General features: G+C 45.6%; 1 protein-coding gene across 4 annotated transcripts in view; it reads left to right on the top strand.

The window, feature by feature from the left end:
• CHD6 (chromodomain helicase DNA binding protein 6) overlaps positions 1-26710 on the top strand; it is a 151056-nt gene that overhangs the window by 98563 nt on the left and 25783 nt on the right. For all 4 annotated transcript variants that reach the window (XM_029915998.1, XM_029915996.1, XM_029915997.1 and 1 more), the window contains 7 exons: positions 878-1080; positions 1768-1967; positions 2626-2785; positions 7593-7682; positions 9871-9974; positions 14645-14774; positions 16410-16470. In XM_029915998.1, coding sequence (XP_029771858.1) covers positions 878-1080; positions 1768-1967; positions 2626-2785; positions 7593-7682; positions 9871-9974; positions 14645-14774; positions 16410-16470 — 948 coding nt within the window. The remainder of the gene's footprint in view (positions 1-877; positions 1081-1767; positions 1968-2625; positions 2786-7592; positions 7683-9870; positions 9975-14644; positions 14775-16409; positions 16471-26710) is intronic.

Below are 26710 nucleotides of genomic sequence, written 5' to 3'. Positions count from 1 at the left end.
TTTTCTTCAGTAGGAAGAGTCTTAATTCCTTGAGTAACCTGTTTTGTAAAACCTGTTTTATAGGATGACAGTCCAGAAGTTTTTCTGTGTGCAGGGTGGTGGGGGAGGGCGGGGAGGAAGAACTCGTGTCGTAGAGGCAGCTGGAGCATGGAAGGCTGGGAGCAAGGTGACTGAAGCAGGGGTGACACCAGAATATATCTGGGCGACATAGAGCTTTAGCAAGCTTTAGGAAGAGGTGTGGGGGCGAAGGGGTAAGGAGCAGGAGATGGTGGGGACTGGAAAAGAGGCGATGGTTCTGGTAGGGGAGCTGCCAGAAGGAGTTGAGGATCCTGGGCTATAGATTATGTCTTCAGTGAAAGACAAAAGGTTAGGAGTTAACACCCATGGAAGGCAGAGACTGAAGTGGCAAGAAATGTACGTCTTGAGAAAGTCGCTGAGCAGATGGAGCTGTCCGACTCATCCTGTCCCCCCCCCCCCGAGCGCAGGCTGCCTCTGCGTGCTGGGCAGGACAGCAGGGGTGCCCCACTCTCGCCTTTCTTGGCAACAGCGACCGCCACTCTGGGCACTGGGGGGCCTTGCCTGCCATCCCCCTGCACTGCTCGAAGGACTGCAGAAACAGCAGATGGTGGCAGACGGCGCTGGGAGCTTGGGGGACACGCCAACCCCAGCGAGTCTCAGAGAATCCCCTCTGCTTGTCGTGGACACGGCAGGTGTGCTGGGAAGGCCTTACCTGCTGGAGGATGAGTCCCGCGTGTGATTCTCTGCCGGATGTGTCCTTGGGACCCAGGGCCAGCGACACAGAGTGTATGTGTGTATGCACTGGGACGGGGGCAGAACAAACAGGGGCTCTCTCCTCAGTGGTCCTGTCTGTTTCTAGGAGAGCTTAGTGATCGACCGGCCTCGAGTGAGAAAGCAGACCAAACACTACAACTCCTTTGAGGAGGATGAGCTCATGGAGTTCTCGGAGCTAGACAGCGACTCAGACGAAAGACCCACGAGGTCCAGACGCCTCAATGACAAAACCAGGCGCTACCTCCGAGCCGAGTGTTTCCGGGTCGAGAAGAACCTGCTCATCTTTGGGTGGGTATTGGCCTTGCCTGTGTGTTGCTGTTTTCCAGCCCCCGAGATTTGTCCAGTTTGTCTTTCCAGTCACCTCTAGAGTTCTGGGCTGATGGAGGATCTGTTAGAGCAGGAGAAAGCTATGCTTTTCGCCCACGGTCTCCCCCTTGGTCATTGTACGCTCTGCTGCAGTATTGTAGACGTGCCATGATTTCCTCATGCGCTTGTCGCGGCAAATTTGTGTTACTAATTTGCTGCCTGGTGCTGATTTCCTGCTCCCCACCCCGCCCCCACCCCCCAAGGATATATATGGAGTTAGCACAGCAGATGTTGGAGTTAGGGCACGATTCGTACCAGGCTCTGGTTCTAGTAGAAGTAGAAGGTTGTGTTTCTGGGAGCTCACCATTGCTTTCGAATGCTGCAGCAGGACTCTCTTATTCCCAAATATATTCCCCACTCCGAATAGTTTCGTCCCTCCCGTGTTAACATTCGAGTGGCCATATGACGCTCTCAGGGTCCAGGCCACCTCAGTGACACTCGGTGTGCTGCAGCATGTGGTCCTCGAAGGCCTTTCAAGGCAAAGCCCTCAGGGTGACCAGTAGACCCGGCAGACGACGAGAAGCACCCCGGGCTCCTGTTTGTCCTGCGGTGTTGAGGGCACACGCGGCCCTTCCTCCCTTCAACGCCCTTCTGTATTTGCACTCTCAGCTGGGGCCGGTGGAAGGACATCCTGACCCACGGGCGGTTCAAGTGGCATCTGAATGAGAAGGACATGGAGATGATTTGCCGGGCCCTGCTGGTGTACTGTGTCAAGCATTACAAGGGGGACGAGAAGATCAAGAGTTTCATTTGGGAACTGATCACACCTACCAAAGACGGGCAGGCCCAGACCCTCCAGAACCACTCAGGTGAGCGGCGGCAGGGCCGGGCCTGAGTGGCGGCAGCTCCCGTGCACTCCCGTCCTCCTGTGTTGCCCAGGCCGCTGTGCTTCGGGAGGCTTCTCCTCCTCGGGTATATCCGAGATGTCTCTCCCTCAGAATCATCCGGTGGTACGTGTAGTAGTTTGCGGAAGTACAGTTGGGGCCACACACCTGTCCTGCACGCGGACCAGTGCGTCCCCGGGGTTCCTGCACTGAACTGGGGTGGCACCGCGTGCTCCGGGTTTCCTCTTGCATGTCACTGTTGTGCCCCAGTTCTACCCGTTTGTGCCTTTTCTTGTGCTGTGCTTCTCCTTCCCTGCGCTGGCCACTGCTCACATTTCGGACTGAGCGTCCCTTTTCCCCTGGCCAGGTCGTGAGTTCCCGAGGGGCGCAGATGGTGTCGTTCTTGATCTGCACAGGGTGCTCAGTAAATTCTTACTGCCTGACTGAACAGTCCTGGAGTTTACTGAGCCGGAGGCTGGGCAGGTGTCCTCACCACTAACACTACTTGGTGGGCCGAGGAGCGGGGTCTGTCATCTGGGGCCACCGTGCACAGCCTGGCTGCCTCCTTGCAACCCTAGCCCAACTCTGTTCTGCCCCTCATGTTCAAGCTGCCTAGGCTCACATGCCTGCCTTTCTGTTTCAGGGTTGTCTGCTCCAGTCCCCAGAGGGAGGAAGGGGAAGAAGACAAAGAACCAGCTGCTGCTCCCAGAGTTGAAGAATGCAGACTGGCTGGCCACCTGCAACCCCGAGGTGGTCCTGCATGATGACGGCTATAAGAAGCACCTCAAGCAGCACTGCAACAAGTGAGTGTGGCCCTCCCCATCCTGCACGGCAGCTCCACTCCATTGAGGCTCCCGGGACCCCCACGGGGCTGTGGGGCCCACCGGATGCTCCTGTGCCACCATGCAAGGTCTGAAAAGGCAGGGCACGTGGTCCATGCTGGGTTGGGACCCCTTCTCAGAGAGCCTGTGTCACTCCTTTGGCAACGTCTCCTCTTCCCAGAACCTGGACTCTGCCATCGCAGCTTGCACCCCTGAGGGGGTTTCTGACCTGACTCTCAAAATCCAGTGAGGACATTGTGATTTCACCACTTTCTCTCCTTTCCCTTTCTGCTTCTGCCCCAGAGGTCACATTAGCAAGAGCAGAAGGCTGGCCTTAGTGGCCACTGCACTCACTCAGCCCCTCTCCCCCATGCCAAGTTGCTTCCTCCTCTGATTTGTTGTTGCCATTTGTGGCCTCCGGGTATTTGACAGACTTGCATTTGAGATCATATCATTTATATCCCTGAGCTGGCACTGTGCGGCGGGGAGCGGGGCAAAGGAAAGAGTGATGGAAAATGAAACTGCTCTTCTAAAGTTTAGTTTGGGGGGCTCCTGGGTGGCTCAGTTGGTTGAACATCCGGCTTCAGCTCAGGTCATGATCTCATGGTTTATGGGTTCGAGCCCCACGTCAGGCTCTGTGCTGACAGCTCAGAGTCTAGAGCCTGTCTTTGGATTCTGTGTCTCCCTCTCTCACTGACCCTCCCCTGCTTGTGCTATCTCTCTCTGTCTGTCAAAAATAAATAAAAATCATTAAAAAAAAAATTAAAGTTTAGTTTGGGGAGTTAGGGAACTTCGCCACCAAACAGTGACGAGTTGCATGTGGGTATTTGCATCACCGTATGGAGTATCCATTAGGAGAGAAAGGACCCTTGGAAACCATCTAACCCAGCTTCCTAGGCCTTGCAGGCATATCTCCCAGCACTCCTGCTCGGTAGTGGGAAGGCCTCTGCTGCCGAACCTCTGGTTATAACCTCCTAAATTAAGTGATAAGTAAGAATTTGCTAACTTCTAAGTTAGTATGTCTTCCCTGTGATATCAACCTAATGGTCCTGTGGTGGTTGTCGGATTATGTTCTTTGCCTTTTACAGATGAAGTCTGATCCTTTCCCTTCATCTCTCCAAATCTTTGAAGATAGTTCTCATGCCCAAAACTAATAAAAACTGTGCACAGAAGCATAGGCGCTTTGGGATGGTAGTTCTCAAGCTGAGAATTAAAGGGCACACGTTGTTGATGGTAGAACCTGCCTGGGCAGCACCTGCCGCATGTTCCCTGGGGTTGGCTCAGAGTCACCGTGTAGGGGACAGACAGAAAGAGGAGGCTACCTCACTAAGAGGACTCCTAAGAGATCTCGTACTGCAAGCTGAGGATTCTCTTGTAGGTTAAGCAGCCCTACTTCTTTAATAAGTGAGACATGTAATAAAAAATGATGTTTGGGGAGAAAATTTAATCTGGCAACAGTGAGATGGAATGGGTAAACTGAGAGCTAAGTGACCATCTAGGAGAGTCCTGTCATAATGTAAGTATTGATCCGAGGATCTAGAAGAGGGTGCCAACCGTAGAATTGGGGAGAAAGGGTCAACTATGAGAGACACGAGTAGGGAATAGCCCGTAATGTGTGGTGAGGAATACAGAAAGCAGCTAACTCATGACTGGGAGCCTCACTGGCTGGGAGAGTAACAGTACTTGTAGCCAGGACAGAATCAGAATCCTTACATTCACTGAACGATGAAGAGCAAGGTGAAGGACTTGGGTTGTGACCGAATGTGACAGTGGCAGTGTGTGGCTCTTCCATTCATTACTGCACATGTGGGTGTGGGGGTGCTGAAAACAGGCTGACCTGGGGAAGTTGGCATAGAACTTCCCTTGACACCTGCAGAGATGTCAGAGATGATCACAGATGATGAGCAGAACCAGTTTGGGCCTTTGAGGAATTCCGCCACCCCCAAGACTTTTCCTGAGTGCATGCCTGACGCTGGGAATCAAAGAATGCATGCAGTAGGTGCCCTTGGCTGGCCCGGCTGGTGGAACATGGGTCTTCTGCTCTCAGGGTTGTGAGTTCGAACCCCACATTGGATGTATGTTATTGTTTTAAAAAAAAAAAAGATCTTAAAAGAATGTAGTAGAGCATTTATCTGACTTCAGAAATGCTGTTGTTTATTATTCTGAATCCAAAGGAGACTACTGTCCTCTTTAGTCCTGGCTCAGCTAGACCAGCGCCTCCGAGCCAGCAGGGAGAGTGCAACTCTTCCCCTCAGCATGGGGGTTCTGTGGGCGGAACCCTGCCAGGGAGTCTGCAACTTGGGCTCGAGCCTTCCTAGCGATGGGAGCTTACCATTTCTCAGTGAGGCTCATTTAATTACCGGATGATTCTAATCAGTCATCCTTCTGTATACTGAATCTAAATTGTGCTTCCTTGAAACTTCCACCCTTTGATCTTAGGTCCTGGTCCTGCCCTGAGATACGTTGGAGAACAGGCAGAAATCTTTCAGCAAAAGTGGACTCTGAGCTTCTAGAATTGTGGGCTCTGTTAGCAAATTTATTGCCACCTAATACCAGGTAAAGGTAGAGACAGGCTTTGAGGTCAGGACTGCCTGGGTTTATGAGCAGGTGAATTACTTAACCTCTTTATGCCTTCTTCCTTCATTCTTTCATGTAGAAAATGAGGATCATAATAGTTTCCATCTCTCCACATGGTTACTTGGATTAAGTGAGCTAATACATGCTGCCATGTGATAAGTACTCAAAGCATTGTTCAGTAGTAGTAATATAGTGTTTAGAGACAGGACGTCAGCAAAAGAACTTCAAAAAGTGAAATCCCAGCTGTGTCCGATCCAGGCTGTAAGAAGTCAGGGCAGTGATCATCTGTCTCAGGGTCGGGATAGTGACTGGAAGGGGATTCAGGGGGCCTCCTGGTGACATGTTCTGCTTCCTAATCTGGGTCCTGGATTCACATGTCTGTTCAGTTCAGAAATTCATCAAGCTGTATGTTTCTCTAAGGTGCACTTTCTGAAAGTATATTTCATATGAACAAAATGTGCTGCTGCGTTTTATTTTAAAGAAAGAGATGAAGGAAAGAGCAATATTGGTGGGTTTTGTTTGACTAAAGTCAGAGTGTTACAAACGTGCTTCAGTTCTCCTGAAGTTTAGATGTCAACTGGGATTACCCTCTCACTTGGGAGGAGTTGCCCATCTGTCCTCTGAATTGATTCTCATTTGGAGAATAAGTGAATGCTGTTCACTTTGAATTCTGTTCTCTCATGCCATAGATATTACCAAGTGTCAACACATTTCAGTTTAAAGAAATAGAGGCATCTCTATCTTAGGTCTTCAGGAAAGCCTTCCTCTGATTGGGTTGGATCTAAGCGGGCAGGGATTCCGTACCTAAGACCTCCTCCCTGCAGTTCTTACGGGGAGGCCAGCAGCCACTGTCAGCAAGGTGAAACAGTCGGCGAATGTTGTAAATGCTTAGAGCTCTTATTATCTGAGCTTAAAAAACATAAACCTTCAAATTATTTGAGTTGACTGATAGCCGAGGTAAGGAATGGCATACCAGGGTTCTTCCATTCTAAAAATTCTGTGTGTTGCCGCCTACTCAAGCCCAGAGTGGCATTTTATGTGGTTTTTAAAAATTGCCAAAAATAACCTCCCCTCCCACCTCCAATTCCCATTTCCCCCTCCAGAGGCAACCACTGCTAACCAGACTCTACCAGAGATACTGTTTGCCTGGACCAGCTTCGATGAATGTGTATCCTCTGTTCATCTTCCTGAAAATAATGTGTATATTACATACTATTTGTGTTCTGTGCTGTTTCTCTCTCTCTCTTTAAGGTAACTTAGATGTAGGTCTGTTCCTATCTATGTAAGTGGGCCTTTATTTTTAATCACTAGCCTTTACTCTTAACTGGTATTGTACAAGTTACAAGCATTCTTCTAAACGTCTTTGGAGCTTAGCCATGAATATGAAACATCTCCTTGAATGGGGTCAGCTTCTCTTGCCTACCCTTACCTTCACCCCATTTTGTGTACGTGGAGCCCTCTCCCTCCTTCAACTCCCATGGTCATCTTCCATGTTGTAATGCTTTCACGGTTCGTTGGTCTCATTTCATGATTAGACTGCTCTGGGCTTCTCATGAACAGCTTGCTTTTGCTCCGTGCCTCACGGTACCCAGCACAGTGCAGTGCAGGGCACACAGCTATTGCCCAACACACACTTGCTTACTTGCCTTGTCTCAGACATGTTCCGGGCATGCCCTCCCTTGGAGCTTGAGTGTGCTCCGAGCAGAATCCAGGGACCTGAGCACCTCAGGAGAGAAGGCATGATTACTGTCTGGCAGTATTGCCATGAAAAAGACTTGTAAATATCCATTTTAACTACCTGCAAATGAAATGGAAAACTGCACTATTCACTAAGACCTGCTCTTCAGTAAGTCAGTAAGCCAGTAACCAGCCTCTTGGAGGGCACCTCTGCCCTAGAGGTCATGGCCCCATGCAGGGGGTGCGTACTCTTTGACGCACCAGGAGAAAGTATTTCTGCTCCCCCGCCAAGGCTCGCCATGTGATTACGTAGCTGGTGAGAAACATTTTTCCATGTGAAGTGGAGATAATCATGGTCGTGTCTGTCCTCGGTACCTTGGGTTTTGTTTTTCCAGTGCTTTCTCATATATTACTTAATGTCACTAATAACAAGGGAGCACCCGGAATTTCCACGTGTCCACTTGCGGGTGGCGGCTTAGAGGTGGCTCATGGGTTCTCTCTGATATGTTTGTGTTGATGTGTTCACCTTTCACAGGGTCCTTTTGCGAGTCCGGATGCTTTACTACCTAAAAGCTGAAATCCTGGGAGAGGCAGCTGATAAAGCATTTGAAGGCACCCCCGCCAGGTAAAACAAGTCAGCCTTGGCTCTTAGTGTTAAAGAGCTACCACATAGTGCCTGTTCGTGGAGAAGGACAAACCTGCTTGTGCTTCCAGAGGCCTGTGACTGCACCCACCGGGGTCAGTCCCCCACACGCGGGGGCAGGCAGGTCACCTACACGTGAGATACGGGAGAGATCCATTTCTCCGCAGCACGGTCTTTGGCGAGGTTTTGAGTTAGTTTGCTTTTCCTAGTGGTGTTGTAACATTGGTTTTGAACAGCCATTCCGCTGCCTTAACTAATCATTGCAGGATGAGCACTAATTGCTCTGATAACCTGTGGTCCAACAGTTACCCTCCAGACGTTCTGTTCAGAATCCGACGCTTGGCCATTGCTCTCTTCCACATTTGAGCAGCTCTTTTTTATTTGCTAATCCTACTAATAATTCCTTGTGCGCTGGTTGATTGCACCCTAGTTTGCAAATTAGTGTTTCCAAAGCTACAGAATCTCCCTGTAGGAATCTCCCAAGATTTTGGGGAATGAGGCTGCCAGGCGCCCCGTTGCCATGCGGTGAAGCAGTCAGGCACAGTCTGTAGACGGGGTCACCAGCCAGCCCCCTTCACCTTCCCAGACGCGCTGTTCGCTCTGGCCCTGCACAGCGCCTGTCGTTCCCGGAAGAAAACAGGGGGGAGGGTATTTCAGCTTTGCTTTGAGACTACCTGTGACCATGGTTTCTTCTTCCTCTGTCTTTCCATTGGGCAGTGCTAATGGCCTTAGTGATCACAGGGGCACTAAAAAAAGGAGAGAGGGAAGCATGTCGACCATCCTGCCCATGGGGCAGTTTGTAATCAGGAGCAGTCATTACATCGACTGTTATTACTTGATGTGCTTTCTACATTTACTGTAGTCATTTCTAGTGGGAATAGGGAGGTTGGGTACTTTGGTAAAAAGGTTCAATTTGTGAATTGTAGAAATACAGTAGAATTCAACCTGATCATTTCCATGAGGTGATACCTGGCAGAAGGCGTCTCCCTGAACCTCCCCATCCCTCGGTCATGTGCTTTCTTAGAGCACGTAAATGGATGGCAGCTGGATAGGACGCGGTGAATCCGTTGCACACCCCCTGCCCTCCTTTCCTCTGCTCTCCTCAGTCTCGGCTCTCACTGGTCCTTATTGTGCCATGAGGAATGACAAACAGTTCACCCAGAAAAGTCACTTAGCCCACGGCACCACCCCAGCAGAGCAGTGGGCCCTATAGTGGAGCCACATAGGAGCACTGCATGGAAAATGGGTCTGCGGACCACCATTCCCACAGAGGGCGCTAGTCCTGGGGAGGGCGGTTAGCAGTATGTCATAAGAAGAACCTGCTGGAAGAAGAAACTTCAGATGCTTCCAAGGAGCCGTCCCAGACAGCTGGGAGGTGAGAGACAGGAGCCAACAGGTGGATTTGTCCCTCCCAGACCCAAAGCCTTAAAGAGTAAGCACTGTGCTAAGACAAATGAAGACTGAGCTAAGAGCCCATAGGAACTTTCAGAACATGAACGGTAGGTGCTCCAGAGAGGGGCCAACCGTATAGGCCTGTCCTGTATGTCTGCCCCCTAGGACAAGTTATGTTCACCCCTTCAGCCAGGAGCAGAGCCGTCAGTGGTCAGTTTTGACCCAGCAGACTGCTGCCAGGAGGCCAGCTTCTGCAAGACCTGTCCTCTGAAGGGTGGTCTTTCTATCCCAGTGTGTACCAGTGCTGATGTCTTGTTCTCAAACTGTCCTTGAGCTCTCCACATGTTGAAACAAGATGATTTGGGCCCTTTCCAGCCTGCGATTGTGTATGAATTCAGCCAAGTGGAGAGTGTTCTACCTTCAGTTGACCAATATATTGATGGCTTTTGTTATGGTTCCCAACCGAAGATGGGCATCTACATTACACATGTGGATCCCAAGGCCCCTCCTACACCTACTGATGAGTTCTCCAAGAGGTGCTTCAGGGTTCTGTGTCCGTCTAAAGTGAAGCCTAGAAATCAAGTACATGTATGAAATAGCTCACTGGGTGAATGTGACAAAGTCCTGGGTCCTTGGCCCACAGCCTTCTGAGTCCTTGGAACTTTAGCCTCTCAGCATGTGACTGGGATGTGGCTTAATACCAGGGTTCAGCCAGTAGCTCTTGGGTTGTTTTCTGTCTGTGTTGAGGAACTCTGAGTCCATGCCCTTCTTTCCACAGGGAGCTAGAAGTACCCCTGCCCGACATCGACTACGTGGAGATCCCAGTGGATTGGTGGGATGCTGAGGCTGATAAGTCCCTTCTGATAGGCGTGTTCAAACACGGTGTGTATTTCAGTGCATGCTCTCCCTTTCCTGAGAAACTCCATAGCCGGCTGTGTATCTGTGGTAGAAAGCAGAGCCTCACCTCTTTCCTGTCAGATGAACGTGCGAGTCATGAAAACAGGGCGAACGTTCGTAATATCAGTGAGGAGCTTCACAGAGGGCGGCTGTGGTTACGGAGAGCCTGTCCACACTATCGGGCTTGGACTGCCTCACTCTCCTTCACTCTTAGAGCCCCCGCATCCAGCCTAGTGCCTGGTCCATGGTAGGCATGCAGCATTGCTTGAGTAAAAGAAGTAAATGGGAAAACGTCAGGTTTTAGCTTTTCATAGATACGTAGAATTCTGAGATCAGTCTAGGTAATCTACATATTCCTGGAGTGCATCTTTTTGCCCTATTGGTATAAAAATTTAAGAATACAAGATTGCATGGATATCCTTTTTAACAAATGTGGTTACCAAGAGTCTAGGGGACTGAGAGAAGTATTTGGGTAGCTTGGAAAAAACAAAGTAAGTGCCTCCTTTCTTCACTTTTGGAACTGTCTGAGGCACCTGAGCCAGCAGTTAAGAAGGATGATGGAAGTGCCACATGGCTGTCATGGCGCTGAGGCCGGTAGATGCCTTCCCTGCCCCGTGAAGTAATGGAAATCTTCAGCGGAGAGCAGGACTCAAAGTGGGAAGAGTTGGTTATACTTGGCTTTCCCTGTCAGCTCTGCCACTTACTAAATGTGGGACCTTGAACCAATCATAAATTTCTTTGACCTCTTTCCTCACCTGCACCACGGGGATAGTATGGAAAAGCCTGCCCGGAGGTTTGTTTGAAGACACAGTGAAGCACTGTCCGTGGACCTTCGAGGGCAGTGCCAGGCCGTAATGCAAGTGTAGGAGATGTTCCGTGCTGCTCTGCCGCCACTTCCGCACGGCCACCTGCTGCTCTGCCCATGGACGGTCCACTTTCTCACACAGTCCTCATCAGGAGAATTCAGATCTGGAGCCAACCAGCTACACTTAAGAGCCATGCCTGTACATATTTTAATGAGGAATCCCCTCAGCGCTTGGATTCGGGTGCTGCAGTGGGAGGTCCAGGGCTGCCGAGAGCCCTTTGTCAAACTGCTGGGGTTAGGCTGGAGCAGCGGTGCTGTCTGTGAGAGCTGTCTGCGCTGTCCACTGTGCAGTCCATCAGCCACATGCGACTCCTGAGCGCTTGAAATGGGACTGGTACAATGAGCAGCTATATTTTTAATTTTATGTAATTTTAATTGATTGACATTTCAGTAACCACGTGTGGCTCCTCGTTCGGGCAGTGCATGGCCAGAACTCAGCTCTGAGCTGGGATGAAGAAACATGCGATCTCTCGATTAAGCACAAGGAACCACAGTACAACCAAAACTTGGTTTAATCCAATTTTGGAAAGAACCCAAAGGAAGGCAAGTTGTTAGAGATAGGCAGATGCAGAGCAAGCGAACTTGGTGTGTGGGAAAGCCATTGGCCCTGTGTCTCCTGCAGTGGTAGTGTTAGGGCGTACTGCCAGGTCCTTGGTGGAGAGAACATGATGTGGAAAGACCTCACAACAAACAAAAACAAAGCATAAGAGACCTAGTACGGCAAGATCAGTATCCTACAAAAGGTTTCAGGAAAGAAGGATAGTTTGGGATAAAGAGGGGTTGTTACACGGTGCTGATAGGTATAATTCCTTGGGAAGACGTGGGTAGCAGTGTAACCTCAGACTGTGTAAGACAGGACTCTGGCTGGGGCCAAGACTCTTTCTTAGGAAAGGCAAATTAATATTGGCACCGTACCTACTAGTTTTTTCATCCCTGATGAAGGTTTAGGGTAGTGGGATTAGTCGATTAATCTTAGTTTTAATACTGGAAATGTTCAGGGGTCAGTCAGATGTTGTCCAAGGTAACTTTCATGTCTAACACTCCTCCACTCTATGAAGCAGTTTGTAGGATTTAAGTTGGTAATTGCTAAGCGTTTCCTGAGCACACCCATGCAGTCTTAAGACGATGCATTGCTCACGCCTTTCAGATTCTCCTCGGTTGCCAGTTGAGGTGAGCACACTGGTCAAAATCAGGGCCAGGGGCATGTGTGTGATGCCTGAAGTGGCTCGTTGTGGCATACGATGACCAGCAGACACACTGTAAAGACGGGAAAACCCAGCCTCTGTACCCAGTGCTGGGGGACTAGACTAAACCACACGTGCACACCTGGCTCACTCCTGCATAGAACCAGCCCTGTTTAGTCGGATGGTAACATTGGTTCTGTTTAGATGACATTTTACAGATGCTTGTGGTTGGCTTCATGGGCTCATCCTCCTTGAACTCTTGTAGAATCCACATTGGATCCTGCCCCTGGCTGAACACTGCCCATCAGACATTCCATGAGCATAGACTCATCTGGGGAATACACGTGATGACCCCCACATAACTTAGCCCACATACATGTCTTACCAGGGGACAGTCAAGCTCCCAAACACCCAGGCTGTCGTGTTCACTTTTCAGGAGTTTCTATCAGGAGGCCCTCCACCTCGCCTCCATAGGATGTGGTGCTGCAGCCATTTTCTTTAAGAAACACACAGCCATTCATTGCCTGCAGTTTTGTGCCTCTTCTGGTCCACCCCAGACATAGCCTGCTGCAACCCTACTTAGACCACAAGGATGCAGCCGTGGTTCCATCTCCCAGCTGACCGCTAGTGAAGAATTGCCCTGAACAGGGCAGCAAAAGGGCCCTGTAGCAAACCTCTTCTGAATGATGCTCTTGACAGCTCAGTTGTGAACTGACTACAGCCCTCCAGGGCAGCCTGGGTTTGTAAAGCTTTCATCAAGATACGAAGTTTAATACTTTTGTTCGTGTTCTGCAAGCAGCCCACACCCCTCAAAGGCTGTCATCCACTATGTACTTACCGGCGTTGCTCTTCCAGCTCCTATGACTCTGCAGGGCAGTCATTGGATTTTCTAAGGGACTGCATCTGCCACCCCTTCTGACCCCTAGCTTCTCCCTGAGAAATAGGAGTGCAAAATCTGTCCAGGCTTGAGAGCCTCACAAGACCGAGAAGGGCTGCACAGTAGACACGTCTTCAGGAAGTAGGCTGCTGGAAGAGCTGGGCCTGCTTCATGCCCTTGTCGAGCCCAGAGCCCCGGAGGGCAGGACACACGGTCCTCAGTAGTAAGGGCCGGTGAGGAAGTTTTCAGCCGCTCACCTATCAGAGGAAGCACCTCTCTTCTCATGGGGAGCAGCAGGTAGAGACAGCGGCAAGCATTTCCTCAAGGGAGCAGGAGCATGGAGGGCATTTCTATTTTGCTGTGAGCCAAGGTAGGACAGGGAGAAGGTGCAAATGGCTCTTCCTACAACGATTATTGGAAGACATTCTGGGCAAAGCTGGCTCATGCGATCTTTTCTCGAGCACGTACGGTGTTGGGTCCCAAGCTAGGTACTGTGTGTGCAGATTCTTTTCCCAAGGAACCCACACTCTCATGTGAGTGACTGACAGTAATCACATAATCACCCTGAGGACCATGGAGTAAAGAAGAACATAAGGCATCACAGTTTCTCCTGCCATATGCCTCATGTGGGCACACCTGTCATTGAGCTGGCACAAGAGTCACTTTGTATTAAAAGATAAAGTACCCGCAGCTCCTCAGAGAACAAGTTCCAGGTGCTGCCTGCAGGGTGGAGGATAGACGTGTCTCCACAGTGATGGTAGAACAGCCAACAAGGAGGTGAAGTGCCCGGCAACGTAAAATGACGTCTTATTAGCTCCCATGCTGGCTCTCATTTTAGGTACAGCATTTTCCATCACAGGGCTCTCTGTGTATGTACTGCAGAGCTAGAAATGGACCTTGCTTCCTGGGAGCAACATGGAGAGGGTTTTGATGATCCTGAAGGAGTTTCGCCCAAGGTAGTTTGCTATAACGATAGATATGGATCTTGTGTGTGACCAAATGCTCTCGTTATGGATGGCATGAGGTTTAGTAAAATAATAACACATTCTCAAGCCGGGGATTATCACAGTAAAAGTGATGTCATCTCATGGTTTTGGCTCCCTTTTGAGGGTCTCTTCTGAGTCATAAATGCTCATCCTATGTTTGACTTTGGGGATGTGGTGAGGTTATGTAATTCGAAAGCCCTGGCCAACGGATTAGGATTTCATACTGAGTTGGTGAATACGGAGGCAATAGGTTGGTTTTAATCTGATTAACAACCACAGCAGTCTTTCCTTTGGTTTACCCCCTGCATGCATCACTTTGTTCAATTTGTTTCTCACACATGGGATGGTATTGGGCTGTCAGAAAACAAGGCCCATTCATGAGGTAACATGGTGTCTGGAGTTAGGGGTGGAAAAGAAGAAGCTGCAAATCCAACTAGCCTGATTCCCTTCGCTGTCCAAAAGAAGTAGACGAGTGAGCGTCGGATCTGGACCTTGTATCTCTTCACGGACACAGAATATATGCATAAGCTTTTATTTTTGGTCAAACATAACTCACAGGGCATCTACTTTAACTCCAGGATCTTCCCCTGATAGGAAATCTGATAGGATTCAATTAATTTTAAGTGGTGTTTTTTGATTATTTTATTTTTCATTTAATAAGGGCAACAAAAATGACTGTCCAGGGCCCAGGGTAGATTTGAGGAGTTCTAACGGGCCATCTGATAATTCTCCACCCTGCTCAGGGTACGAGAGGTACAGCGCCATGCGCGCGGACCCAGCACTGTGCTTCCTGGAGAAAGTCGGCATGCCGGATGAGAAGTCCCTTTGCGCAGAACAGGGTGCTGCAGAGGGGACCCCAGACATTCCCGAACGGTGAGGCGTCTGTGACGTGGCGTGTTTCGCCATGAATCTGTGTGACCCTTCCACATATCCAGCATTCTCCTGGCCTCTCCCAGCGTCTCCCTTCAGTCTTGTCATGTGCAAACTACTTTTCAAAATTGCTGAATTGGTTACGTCCTGTTTCGCCTCAGGTCTTTTTGACTTCTAAGCACTTTGAGCCAAATGCCAATTCCTGTTCTTCATTCCCCGAGCTGCCTGCCATCCTACCCTATTCATCTCTTGTCTGGTCAGAGGATTCGTGATGATGAATTCAGTCAGACCTCTCTTACCTAGCAGAAAGCTAAGAGGTACCCCAAGTGCGACTTCTGACTTTGAAATTCCTCAGATGAAGTTTCTGGCATTATTTAAGAATGTGTTGTCCATGAGTAAGGTGGATTTAGGAGCCACTGCTTGGTGGTTGTGGCATGTAGGCCTTGTTTATGGGTTGTGTGCCAAAGAAGGTATGAAAGTGTCTCCTTTGACTGAGTTATTTATTGTTGGCATAACCCCCAAATATGTAAATTCATAGGAGAACTAACTAAACAGCCAGAAACTGTGGTGCTCCAAAATATATATATTTGGAAAGCATAATACATACATCTTAGCTTGTGTTTGGTAAAATTTGAGCTGATCTTCTCCCTAAAAGTAGCTATATTGCTTTGCATTGCCTAGGGCTGTGGCCAGGCCTAGCCAGGAGCTCCTAACTACCTGTTAAGGCCAAGAAAAGGGTGAAATGCATTTTCCATCTGTCCTTAGCTTCTGATGAAAACTTTAGCTATCATAACATTCTCTGCACCAAAGAGAATTTCCTGTGGGCAGATAATAAAGATGTGTTTGGAAAAGATGTTAACAGACGCCCAAGAGGTGATACTAGATGCGGAGGCAAGGTCAGGGGAGCACTGCATGGCTGAGGTACCTGAATGTGGCAGAAAACTTACATTTTTGTCAGTGGCTCTTTTTTGTGTGGTTCAGCAGTAAAGGTAGGAGATTCTACTGACGTCAGGCCCTGAGCAGCAATAAGAAGAATATTTGAGACAGGGAGCCTTCAAAGTTAGGTTTAAGACAACTCCAAGAACAGATAGGCGTCAGCAATAGTTAAGCCACAGGACAGAAGACATTGGGCAGCTAAGCTCCAGGCAGGTGTCTGATGGGAAAAAGGGCAGATGTCTTTCCTTGAGAGCAGCAGCAGCCCTGCTCCCTCCCACGGAAGTGACTGCCCCCAAGTAAGGGATTCTGCATGAAGCTTCACCCCACTATGTTTGCGGGGGGGCGGGGGGTGCACAGGCCTCAACCTCTGGAGTCTCTTCTTTTACCAAAGACCCATGTTCAGGTAACTCTGGATGAGCAGTAATGACCTTGTTACAACAGGACCACTGTCGGACAGCTGGCCTCTGAATTTGTCTGAGAAGATCCTGAGTCTCATGCTGAAGTCTCAGTAGAGTGGAGGTCCTGGCCTGTAGAAGTTACGACACTAGGGGGAAAAAAAAATACAAGATGTTGAGGCCTGTGGGAAAAGGGATCTACTAATATTCCTTATGGTCAGTGATTTAGGGGGGTTTCTTGCAAGCATCCTGGTTGCAAAATCGCTCTTCGGTGGTGTGTGATGCTTTTTATTTTACTTTTATTTAGAGGCAACACAGATAAAGAGGACAACCCTGAGGACAAGTTAGATGGCCTACAGAAACAAACGGTGAGTCACACGTGCTGTGTTGGTAATCCACAAAGTCCTTAGTGTCGAGAGAGAGACCCCATCTTGGCAGTGGGCTTCGGGAGCTTGATCACATCGCTGCAACTGCCTTGAATTGTGCCCAGCGTTTTATTATAAAAATTGTCAGCATACAGACTGCATTGCACTTTCATTCTAGTGAAGCTTTTGGTTCTTATAAAACTATAGATTTTAGATGCATTACACAGTGATCCCACGTACCTTTTATCTGGTTTTCCACCACGGCAACAGCTTGCAAAACTATAGTACAGGATCACAACCAGGATGCCGACATTGATAGAGTCAAGGTACAGGGCGTTTCCATGGCCACCAAGGTTCATCGTGTTGCCCCGTTATGGCCACATTCACCTCCCTCCTACCTTCACCTCCTCTTTAATCCATGGCAGCCACTAACCTCTTCTCCATTTCTGTGATTTGTCATTTTAACATTGTTTCTTAAAATATATAATAAAAGGTGGGGCACCTGGGTGGCTCAGTCAGGTAAGCGTCCCAACTCCTGATTTCAGCTCAGGTCGTGATTGCATTGCTTCTGAATTCAAGCCCCACATCAGGCTCTGCACGGACAATGCAGAGGGATTCTGATTCCCTCACTCTCTGCCCCTCCCCCCACTCACGTTCTCACTAATAAACTCTTTATTAAAAAGACGTAAGACAATAAACTATTTAAAAAATAAATGAAAATTAAAAAAATAATAAAAAGACATAAGAATTTAAGAATATACATTATTAAGTGGAATCATACAATATGTGACTTTTGGGGATTGGCACTTGTCACTCAACATAATACCCTGTAGACTGAGCCAGGTGGTTTTCTGTGACAGCAGTTCCCTTTTCATTGCCGCGTAGCAGTCCTTGGTATGGATGTCCCACTTTGCTTTACCATTCATCCACGTGCAGGGTATGTGCATTGTCTCCAGCCTTTGACCTTTACAAATCCCTCTATAAACATTTATGTACAGATTTTGTGTGGCTGTACATTTCCATTTCTGTGGAGTAAATGTCCAGAAGTACAATTCCTGGGTCGTATGGTTATTGCATGTTTAGGTTTTTTTTTTTAAGCTGCCAAGCTGTTTCCAGAGTGGCTGTATCCCTTCATATTCCCCCCGACCATGTAGGAGTGCTGCACCTCTTCATCTTTTATTAGCTTTCGGTGTTGTCACCTTTTAGCTTTTAATAGGATTCATTGCCACCTGTAAGCAATGTTTCTTCATGTCCTTTGCCCATTTACTAAATGCATTGTTTCTTTGTTTTTCTGTTGTGAGAGTTCTGTATGTATTCCAGACTCCAGTCTTCTGTCAGACATGTGATTGCCAAGTATTTGCTCCCACCTGTAGTTTGTCTTTTTATCTCATTCACAGTTTTTAATCTCGATGAAGCTCAGCTTACTAATTTTTCTCTGTGTGGATCATGCTGTTGGTCTTGAAGTATGAGAATTCTGCTGGTTTTTAAGTATGAGAATTCTGCTGGTTTTTAGATCCTGACCATTTTCTTCTATGTTTTCTACTAACAGTTTTTGAGTTTAACATGTAAATCCATGATCCATTTTAAGTTTATTTTCATATAAATGGAGAGAATTAGATTAAGGTTCTTTTTTTTTTTTCTTAACCTGTTGCTGTCCAGTTGCTCTAAACCATTTGTTTAAAAAAACTATCTTTTCCACATTGAATTGCTTTTGTACCTTAGTCAAAATATCCATTGAGCTGTGATCTGTTTCTGGGTTTGCTACTCTGTTCTGTTGTTCTGTCTACTCCTCTGCCAGTAGTAGCCTGTCGTATCAATTATTGTAGCCGTAGCATAAGTCTTAAAATTAGTTACACTGATTCCTCCCACTTCTTTTTCAAAATTGTTTTAGCTTTTCTTGTGCCTTTGCCTTTCCATATAAATTTTAGGATAATCTTATCTGTAGCTATAAAAGTTCTTGCTGGCATCTTGCTAGGAGTCCATTAAACCCGTATATCACTTCGAGGAGAATTGACCTTTACACTATTGATTTTTTACTATATTGTATCTTACCGTGTGTCCATTTATTTTGATCTCTGATTTCTTTTATCACCATTTCTTAGTTTTTCAGCAAACAATTTCTGTACATATTTATAGATTTACATCTGACTAATTTTCTTTGGTACGATAGTAAATAATGTTATGTTATCTTGTATCCTGCAAAATTGTTTAATGCAGTTATCAGTTTTAGGGTTTTTTAGATTTCTTGAAATTCCATACATCAGCAACCATGTCATCTGTGAATAGGGATAGTGTCATTTCTTCTTTTCTGATCTATCTGCCTGGTATTTCTTTTTCTTGCCATATTGCGCTCTCTGGAACTTCTGGCGCCGTGTTGAATGAGTGCTGAGAGCAGATATTCTTTCTTTGTTCCTGACAGAGGAAGACATTCAGTCTTTCATCATTATGCATAATGTTAGTTATAGGTTTTTGTAGATGTCCTGTATTGAAAATGAGGCAGTCCTAGTTTTCTGAGAATTTTTGTCATGAATAGATGTTGAATTTTGTCAAATGCATTTTTTGTGCCAATTAATATGATTGTGTGGTCTTTCTTGTTTAGCCTATTAATATGTTAGATTACATTGATTGTTTTCAAATATTGTATCAGCCTTGCATCCCTGGATAAACTGGGATAAACTCTACTCGGATGTGGTATATAATTCGTGTTACTGAATTCTGCTTGCTCATAATTTGTTGAGGCTTTTTGTATCTATATTCATGAGGGATGTTGGTCTGTAGTTGTCTTTCAGTACTATCTTTGTGTGCTTTTGATATCAGGGTGATAATGTTAACTTTATAAACGAGTTAGGTGTTCCCTCCAACTATTTTATGATAGAAGTTGTCTAGAATTGGTATTAAGTCTTTAAATATTTAGTAGAATTCTCCAGTAACTGACTTGGAAATTCTTTTTTTGAGGGAGCTTTAAAATTATGAATCCAGTTTTCTATTTTATATTGAGTAAGTTGTGATAGTTTGTGTTTTTCAAGATACGTGGTCTGTTTCAGCCAAGTTGTCAAATTTATGTGGGTTGAGTTGTTCATAGTATTCTCTTATCCTTTTGGTAGTTGCAGAATTATAGTGCTATTCACTGTTTAGTTTTGATATTGGTAATATATGTCTTGGTTTTTTCTTTATCTGGCTTGCTAGAGATATGTCTACTGTATCTTCTTAAATAATCAGCTCTTTGTCTTCTCTCTTAAAAATTTCATTGATGGGGTGCCTGGGTGGCTCAGTCGGTTAAGCCTCCAACTTCGGCTCAGGTCAGATCTCAAGTTCGTGGGTTCGAGCCCCGCGTCAGGCTCTGTGCTGACCTGACTGCTAGCTCAGAGCCTGGAGCCTGCTTCCGGTTCTGTGTCTCCTTCTCTCTCTGCCCCTCCTTCTCTATGCTCTGTCTCTCTCTGTATCAAAAATAAATAAAACATTAAAAAAAATTTCATTGATTTCAGCAGTGCCTGGGTGGCTCAGTTGGTTAAATGTCCAACTCCTGACTTGGGCTCCGGTTATGATCTCACAGTTGTGAGATCAAGCCCTGCACTGGGCTCCATGCTCAGTGTGGAGCCTGCTTAAGATTCTCTCTCCCCTCCACCCCTCTCCGCCCCACTTATATGTGCATGCTCTCTTTCTCTGTCTCTCTCTCAAAGATGATAGATAATACATTTCAAAAATTATTAAATTTCCTTGATTTCTACTCCTTATTACTCCCTTCCTTCTGCTTGCCCTAGTTTTATTTTCCTTTTCTTGTTCTAGGTTTTTGGATTGGAGCCTTAATTACCATTTGGGACTTTCCTTTTTGTTTAATGTATGCATTCACCGCTATAAATTTCCCTCTCAGCATTACTTTATCTATATCCCACAAAATTTTGCTATGTTCTATTCTCATTTTCATTCACTTTAATATATTTTTTAAAATTTTTCTATTGAGGGATGTCTGGGTGGCCCAATCAGTTAAGCAGCTGACTTCGGCTCAGGTCATGATCTCACGGTTCATGAGTTCAAACCCCGCATCAGGCTCTGGGCTGACAGCTCAGAATCTGGAGCCTGCTTTGGATTCTGTGTCTCCCTCTCTCTCTGCCCTCCCCTGCTCACACCCTGTCTCTCTGTCTCTCAAAAATAAATAAATGTTAAAAAAATTTTTTAAGAGACACCTGGGTGGTTCAGTCGGTTAAGCAGCTGACTTTGGCTCAGGTCATGATCTCACAGTTCATGGGTCAAGCCTTGCGTCGGGCTCTGTGCTGACAGCTCAGAGCCTGGAGCCTACTTCTGATTCTGTGTGTCCATCTCTCTCTGCCTCTCCCCTGCTCATGATCTGTCTCTCTCGGTCTTTCAAAATAAAGATGTTAAAAAAATTTTTTTTTAATTAAAAAAAATTCTAGTGAGACTTCCTTTTCCATCCATGGATCATTAGACATGTATTATTTAGTTTCCAAGTGTTTGGAGATTTTCCTATTTTCTTTCCGGGTTTTTTCTTTTTCTTTCTTTTACATAAAGTATTTTGAGAGAGGGAGAAAGAGCAAGCAGGGGAGAGGCAGAGAGAGAAGGAGAGAGAGAATCCGAAGCAGGCTTCATGCTGTTAGCACAGAGCCCAGTGAAGGGCTCTAATGAACCATGAGATCATGACCTGACCCAAAACCAAGAGTTGAAGGCTTAACTAACTGAGCCACCCAGGTGTCCCACTTAATTTTTTTAGTCTTTTTTTTTAAGTCTTATATTTCTAGTTTGATCCTGTGATGTTCAGAAGACAAACTATTATTTAGTTGTTTTAAAATTGTTAAGGTTTGTTTTATGACCCAGGATATGATCAGTCTTGGTGTACATTCCATGGGCACTTGAAAAATCATGTGTATTGTACTGTTGTTAGGTGCAGTTATGTGACATAATTGCATAAATGTCAATTAGATCATGCTGGTTGATAGTGTTGTTAAGTTCTTCTGTATCCTTAATGTTTTCCTGTCTAGTTGTTTCATTAGTTGTTGTGAGAGGAGTATTGAAGTCTGTAAATAATAATCAATTTGTCTTCTTTTCCTTTCACTTGTATCAGGTTTTGCTTCACAAATTCTGCAGCTCTTTGTTTGGTTCATACACATTTGTCTTCTTAAGTGGATTGACTCTGCTATCATTGTGTAGTATCCATCTCTGCCTCTGAAAACTTGCTCTGCTCAGAAGTGTATTGTACCAGATATTAATATAGCTACTCCTGGTTTCCTTTGATTAATGTTTGCATCTTATAACTTCTTCCTTTTTTTTTTTTTTTTACTTTCAGCCTACTTTTATCATTATACTTGAAGTGAGTTTCCTATAGACAGCATAGAGTTGCATCACACTTTTTCATGTGTTATGCCAATATCTGTCTTTTAGTTGGTGTATTTAGCCATTAATATTTAATGTAATTATTGAGACATTTTTAAGTCTGTTGATTTATTATTTTCTCCAATTTTTGATTCTGTTTTCTTTTTCCTCCCTTCCTCTTAGTTCCTTGAATACTTTTAGGATTCCTTTTTTATCTATATTATTTTTTAACGGCTTTTTGATAGTTATTCTAGATATTATATATACACAATATATCACAGTCCAGTGCTAGCATCATACCCCAGTTCAAGGGAAGTGTAGAAACCTTACTTCCAGTTTTGTTTCGTTACCTTCCCCCTATTTATTATATATATATAATGGTCTTAAATATTTCTTCTGCATACATTTAGAACTATATCAGACAATGCCACAACTGTCCATGTAGTTTAGAAAATTCAAGAGGAGGAGAGTCTATTGTATTTTCTTTCTTATTTCTGGTGGTCCAAGGTATTCTGTTTCTGTTTAGGGAAATTCCTTTAGCCATTCTTTTAGGGTAGGTCTGGTTGACATTTCTCTTAGTTTTTCTTTGTCCGAGACTATCTTAATACCCTTTTCATTCCTGAAGGATATTTTCATTGGATATAGGATTGTGGGTTGACCATTCTTTTCTTTTAGCTCTTGAAAAATGTTGTGCTACTTCCTTCTGGCCTCCATGGTTTCTGATGAGATCTCTGGTGTCATTCCATTTGTTTTTTCCCCATATGTAAGGCATCTTTTCTCTCTTGCTGCTTTCAAGATTTTTTCTTTATCCTTAGCTTTCAGAAGCTTAACCATGATTTTTTGTGTGTGTAGATTTCTTTGACTTCAACCTGTTTGGGATTTTCTCAGCATCTTGAATCTGTAGGTTTAAGTCTTTTGCCACATTTGGAGAGTTTTCAGCTATTATTTCTTTGAGCCTTTTCGTTCTCCTTTTCTCCCAAGACTGATGATATGAATGTTAGAACTTTTGCTACAGTCCCACGGGTTCTTGACACTCTAATTTTTTTTTCTATTTTTCTCTGGTGTTTACATTGGGTTCTTTCTGTTTTTCTGTCTTCGAGTTCACTGATTTCTTTCTCCTCCATTCTGCTCTTGAGCCTGTTCATCGAGACTGAGTTGTTTTTTGTTTTGTTTTGTTTGGGGGCCTACTTTTGGTTATTGTATTTTTCAAATCTAAAATTTCTTTTTGGTTCTTCTTTGGATCTCTGTTTCTTTGCTGAGACTTTGTTTTTTTTTATGTGGCAAGCATGTTCAGACCTGTTCATTGATGATTGCTTTAAATTCTTACGTCAAATTCTAAGATTTCTGTCATTTCAGTGGCAGTATTTAATTGTTTCTTTTCATTCTGTTTGATATCTTACTGGTTCTTGATATGATAAGTGATTTTTTTTTTTACTGAATTCTGGACATTTTGGTATTATATTTTAAGACTCGGGATCTTAATTAAAACTTCTCTTTTAGGTGACTACTTCTGAACCCTCTCTTTTAGGGAAACAGGGTAGGGGGCAGGTACCACTATGTCACTACCAGATAGGAGCAGAAGTTCATGTTTCCAGTCAGCTCCCAGTGAAACCTGAGGGGGATGTTTCTCATTATTGCTGGGCAAAAGGAAGTTCTACTATACATTGTCTTTGCTGATACTGTGGGTGGGGATGGGGACCTCATTACTCTTTCTCAGGGATGGAAGTCCCAGCTCCCTAGTTGGCTTTTTGACACCACTGCATCAGGGGCATGGGGTGCCCTATTACAGCCTGTGAAGGGTAGAAGTCTAGATTCTCAACTTGGCCTTTGCTGGCATGGATGTGTTGAGCCAGAGTTTTGTGTTGTTGGACTACAGTATAGTGGATATTGTCTAAACAATTACATGCATTCCTAACCTGCTTTTTTCCTGGTCCCTTGCTAAGGAGAACAGACTTTTGTTGGGGCTTTTTTTCATCTGCACCCTTTGGCATTTCCAGGTAGTCAGCTTCTTTACCTCCAGATATAGGATATATAAGGCAAAAAAAGGAAACCCTGAAGGTCACCTCTGTGTCATTCCCTGGGTCTCCAATCCCTAGTTGGTTTGCCTTGCCTTCACCTTTCAGAGTTTTCTTATGTTTGTTCATACATAACGTCTGGAGGGTTTAAATATACTTAGAGTGAGGAATAGGGAAATGTGTATTTTCCTAGAAGCACAAGTCTGCATTGCATTTTACAAATGAGTTTCTGGAGCTTTGCATAAGCAGACTGAAATCTCACCAGGACCCCAGCACCATTTGGCCACACATGTTCTCTGGCTTTGAGTTGTGGAGCAAATGAATCTGGTAGAGTTTCATGGATTCTGAATCCCAGGGGTTACTGTATAGTTGTCCCCAACAGAGTCCATTGCCAGGATAATCTCTCATCTACTCCTCATCACCACGCAAACGTTGTCCATTCTTTTCTTTTGGTTCTAGTTGGGAGCATGTGGGATATTTACTTTGGCTTCCATCAGCTCTGATTCCTATAACAGTAACAATGACATCACTTCCCCAAAGTAGGAGATGATTATTGTTCAAAGATATGTTTCCATGTCTCCCCATGGTTTGAGAAGCAGTGGATTGAAGCAGATCAGCTTGAAACTTCTGACCCTGACCTGAAGGAAGTTGGGTTCTAATGTTGACAATTAAAATCCAAGTTCTGCCATTCCGGTCCCTAGCTTATCCTGTTACCCCTTTTGTCTGGAATTTGGGATATGTTTTTCCATAGAAGCAAGTCAAGTACCAAAGAAATGAAATGCAAATTTACTCTTTCCAAAGCACTTTTTCTATTTGTTTCCATCAATCCTCACCTCGGCCGAGTACAGTAAACACTTCTGATGTTATTGTGGAGTTAGGCCCAGGGTTCAAAGAACTTTGCCAAATTCTCACAGCTACCAGAGGATAGAGTTCAGACTAGATGTCTTCTAGATATTCTGCTTTTCTGTTCTCTAATCAAGTATTCTGTGCATAGTCAGGAAAGTAGAAGGTATTTCAGCTGTACATACACACACTTGCCCTTCTGTGGAAAGGCATCCGTAGACTGACTACAGGCCAGCCCAGCTCTGAAAGCTGTTCACGGTCATGTTTATACGCTTAGCCGGTCAGTCTTCAACCTTGGAGAGATCTGGGCACTGAAAGGGTTGTGGCAGGATTGCAAAATAACTCGTTTTCTTACAGTAGGGTTGAACTCTTCTGGAACTACATTGTATTCATTCATGTAATTAATGCCCGTATTATTTATTTTGCTTTTGAAGTCCCTAAAACCTGGGCTCTAGAATATAATCAAAAGCAGACAGAACGGGGAGTGGCTTCTCCCAGATTTCGAGGTGGACAGATTATAAACAGATTAAGCATGACTTCTCGTCCATCTGCTAAAATAACAAACGTGGATGAACAGCCAACATCTGGGTCAGTTGTCCCACCCCTGCTTCTCTCCCATCCCAGACCTCCTGCCCCAAAGACACTGGGTGGGTGTTTCCTTCTCCCGGTTCTGCTCTTGGACAGATTAGCAGGCAGGGTTAAAGATGCCCAAAGAGCCTGTCGTCCGTAACTAGGCAAATTCCTCTGAATTAAACAGACCTGGGCACACACGGGGGTGTGGGTAGTAGCTTGGCACCATCCCAGGATTGCAAGGAACCCTAACACACGTCTGAGTGGTCTCTGAACGTTCCATCCCCTCTGCAGCCTTGCTGTCAGAAGCCATTCCGGGTGGGTTTGGTAATCCTGAGAGTGCATGGGAAGAAGCGGGGAAATGTGCTCTCCTCCAGGGAAGCCCATTTCATCGAGGGGTGAAACTTCCCTTATCCTGCCTCGGAAATCTGGCTCCTAGCTGGTTCATAGATTCTGTTTCATTTTCTTATGGGGCTGCAAAAAACAAAACTGTTCTTTCTCTCCTCTCTGATGGTATTTTAAATTCTTGAGGCCAGCTAGCTACCGTAATCTCTTTAAATATCTTTTTGGGTGAAGTACCCCTAGTTTCTCTGCCTTTCTTTACAAGTTCAGAATTAGAGGGTTCTCCAAACTCAAACAGTAATATTTGCATGTGGACGACTTCCAAACTAACAAAGCACGTTTCCCCTTCAGTTAGACATTACCTTTATCCCATTCTAGAGAGGAGGAAGCTGAACTAGTTTCTATCAGCTCCAAAAAAAGGCCTACTGGGACACCTGGTTGGCTCATTCGTTTGAGTGTCCAGCTTTTGATTTCTGCTCGTGTCCTGATCCCAGAGTCGTGAGATTGAGCCCTGTGTTGGACTTAGCCTGCTGGAGATTCTCTCTCTCCTTCCCTCTCTTCCTCCCCTATTCATTCTCTCTCTCTCTCAAAATAGATAAATAACTTTTTAAAAAAGTCCCACTGGCTAGAGGGACACAAAACAATGGCTCCCCTACTCAGTCTTTTTCTACTTCTGCAATCTTTTCATAATAAAATCCTTGAGTTTTATGTTAATGACATTTGGCGTATATCTACTCTTTACATGACATTTATGCAAGAATAGAATGGTTGGGGGCACCTGGGTGGCTCAGTAGGTTAAACGTCCACCTCTTGATTTCAGCTAAGGTCATGAGATGGAGCCCTGCATCGAGCTCGCTCGCTCTCAAAATTAATAAATACACATTTTTTTAAAAAAGTAGAATGCTTGATTTTTCCTGTAAAATGAAAGTCACTGGGGGATCTTTTTAATGCCTCCTTTGTATGTCCTCTTCTCTCTCACAGAGAGCTCTCAAGTTCTCCTGGCAGACTCCTATGTGTGCTTCAGTAGCAAGCTCAAAAGTTACCTTGTGGCTTTCTTTCCCCCCATCTGATTTGGATCCGGCAGCGCTGGCCCCTTCACAATGGTACAATACAGGGAGGCTGGGTGGCTCAGCTGTTTAAGCGTCCAA

This window comes from Suricata suricatta, chromosome 12 (assembly GCF_006229205.1).
Source record: "Suricata suricatta isolate VVHF042 chromosome 12, meerkat_22Aug2017_6uvM2_HiC, whole genome shotgun sequence".
Classification (NCBI taxonomy): domain Eukaryota; kingdom Metazoa; phylum Chordata; class Mammalia; order Carnivora; family Herpestidae; genus Suricata; species Suricata suricatta.
Note: the sequence above shows the minus strand (reverse complement) of the source record. Positions and strands in the feature narration are given on the sequence as shown.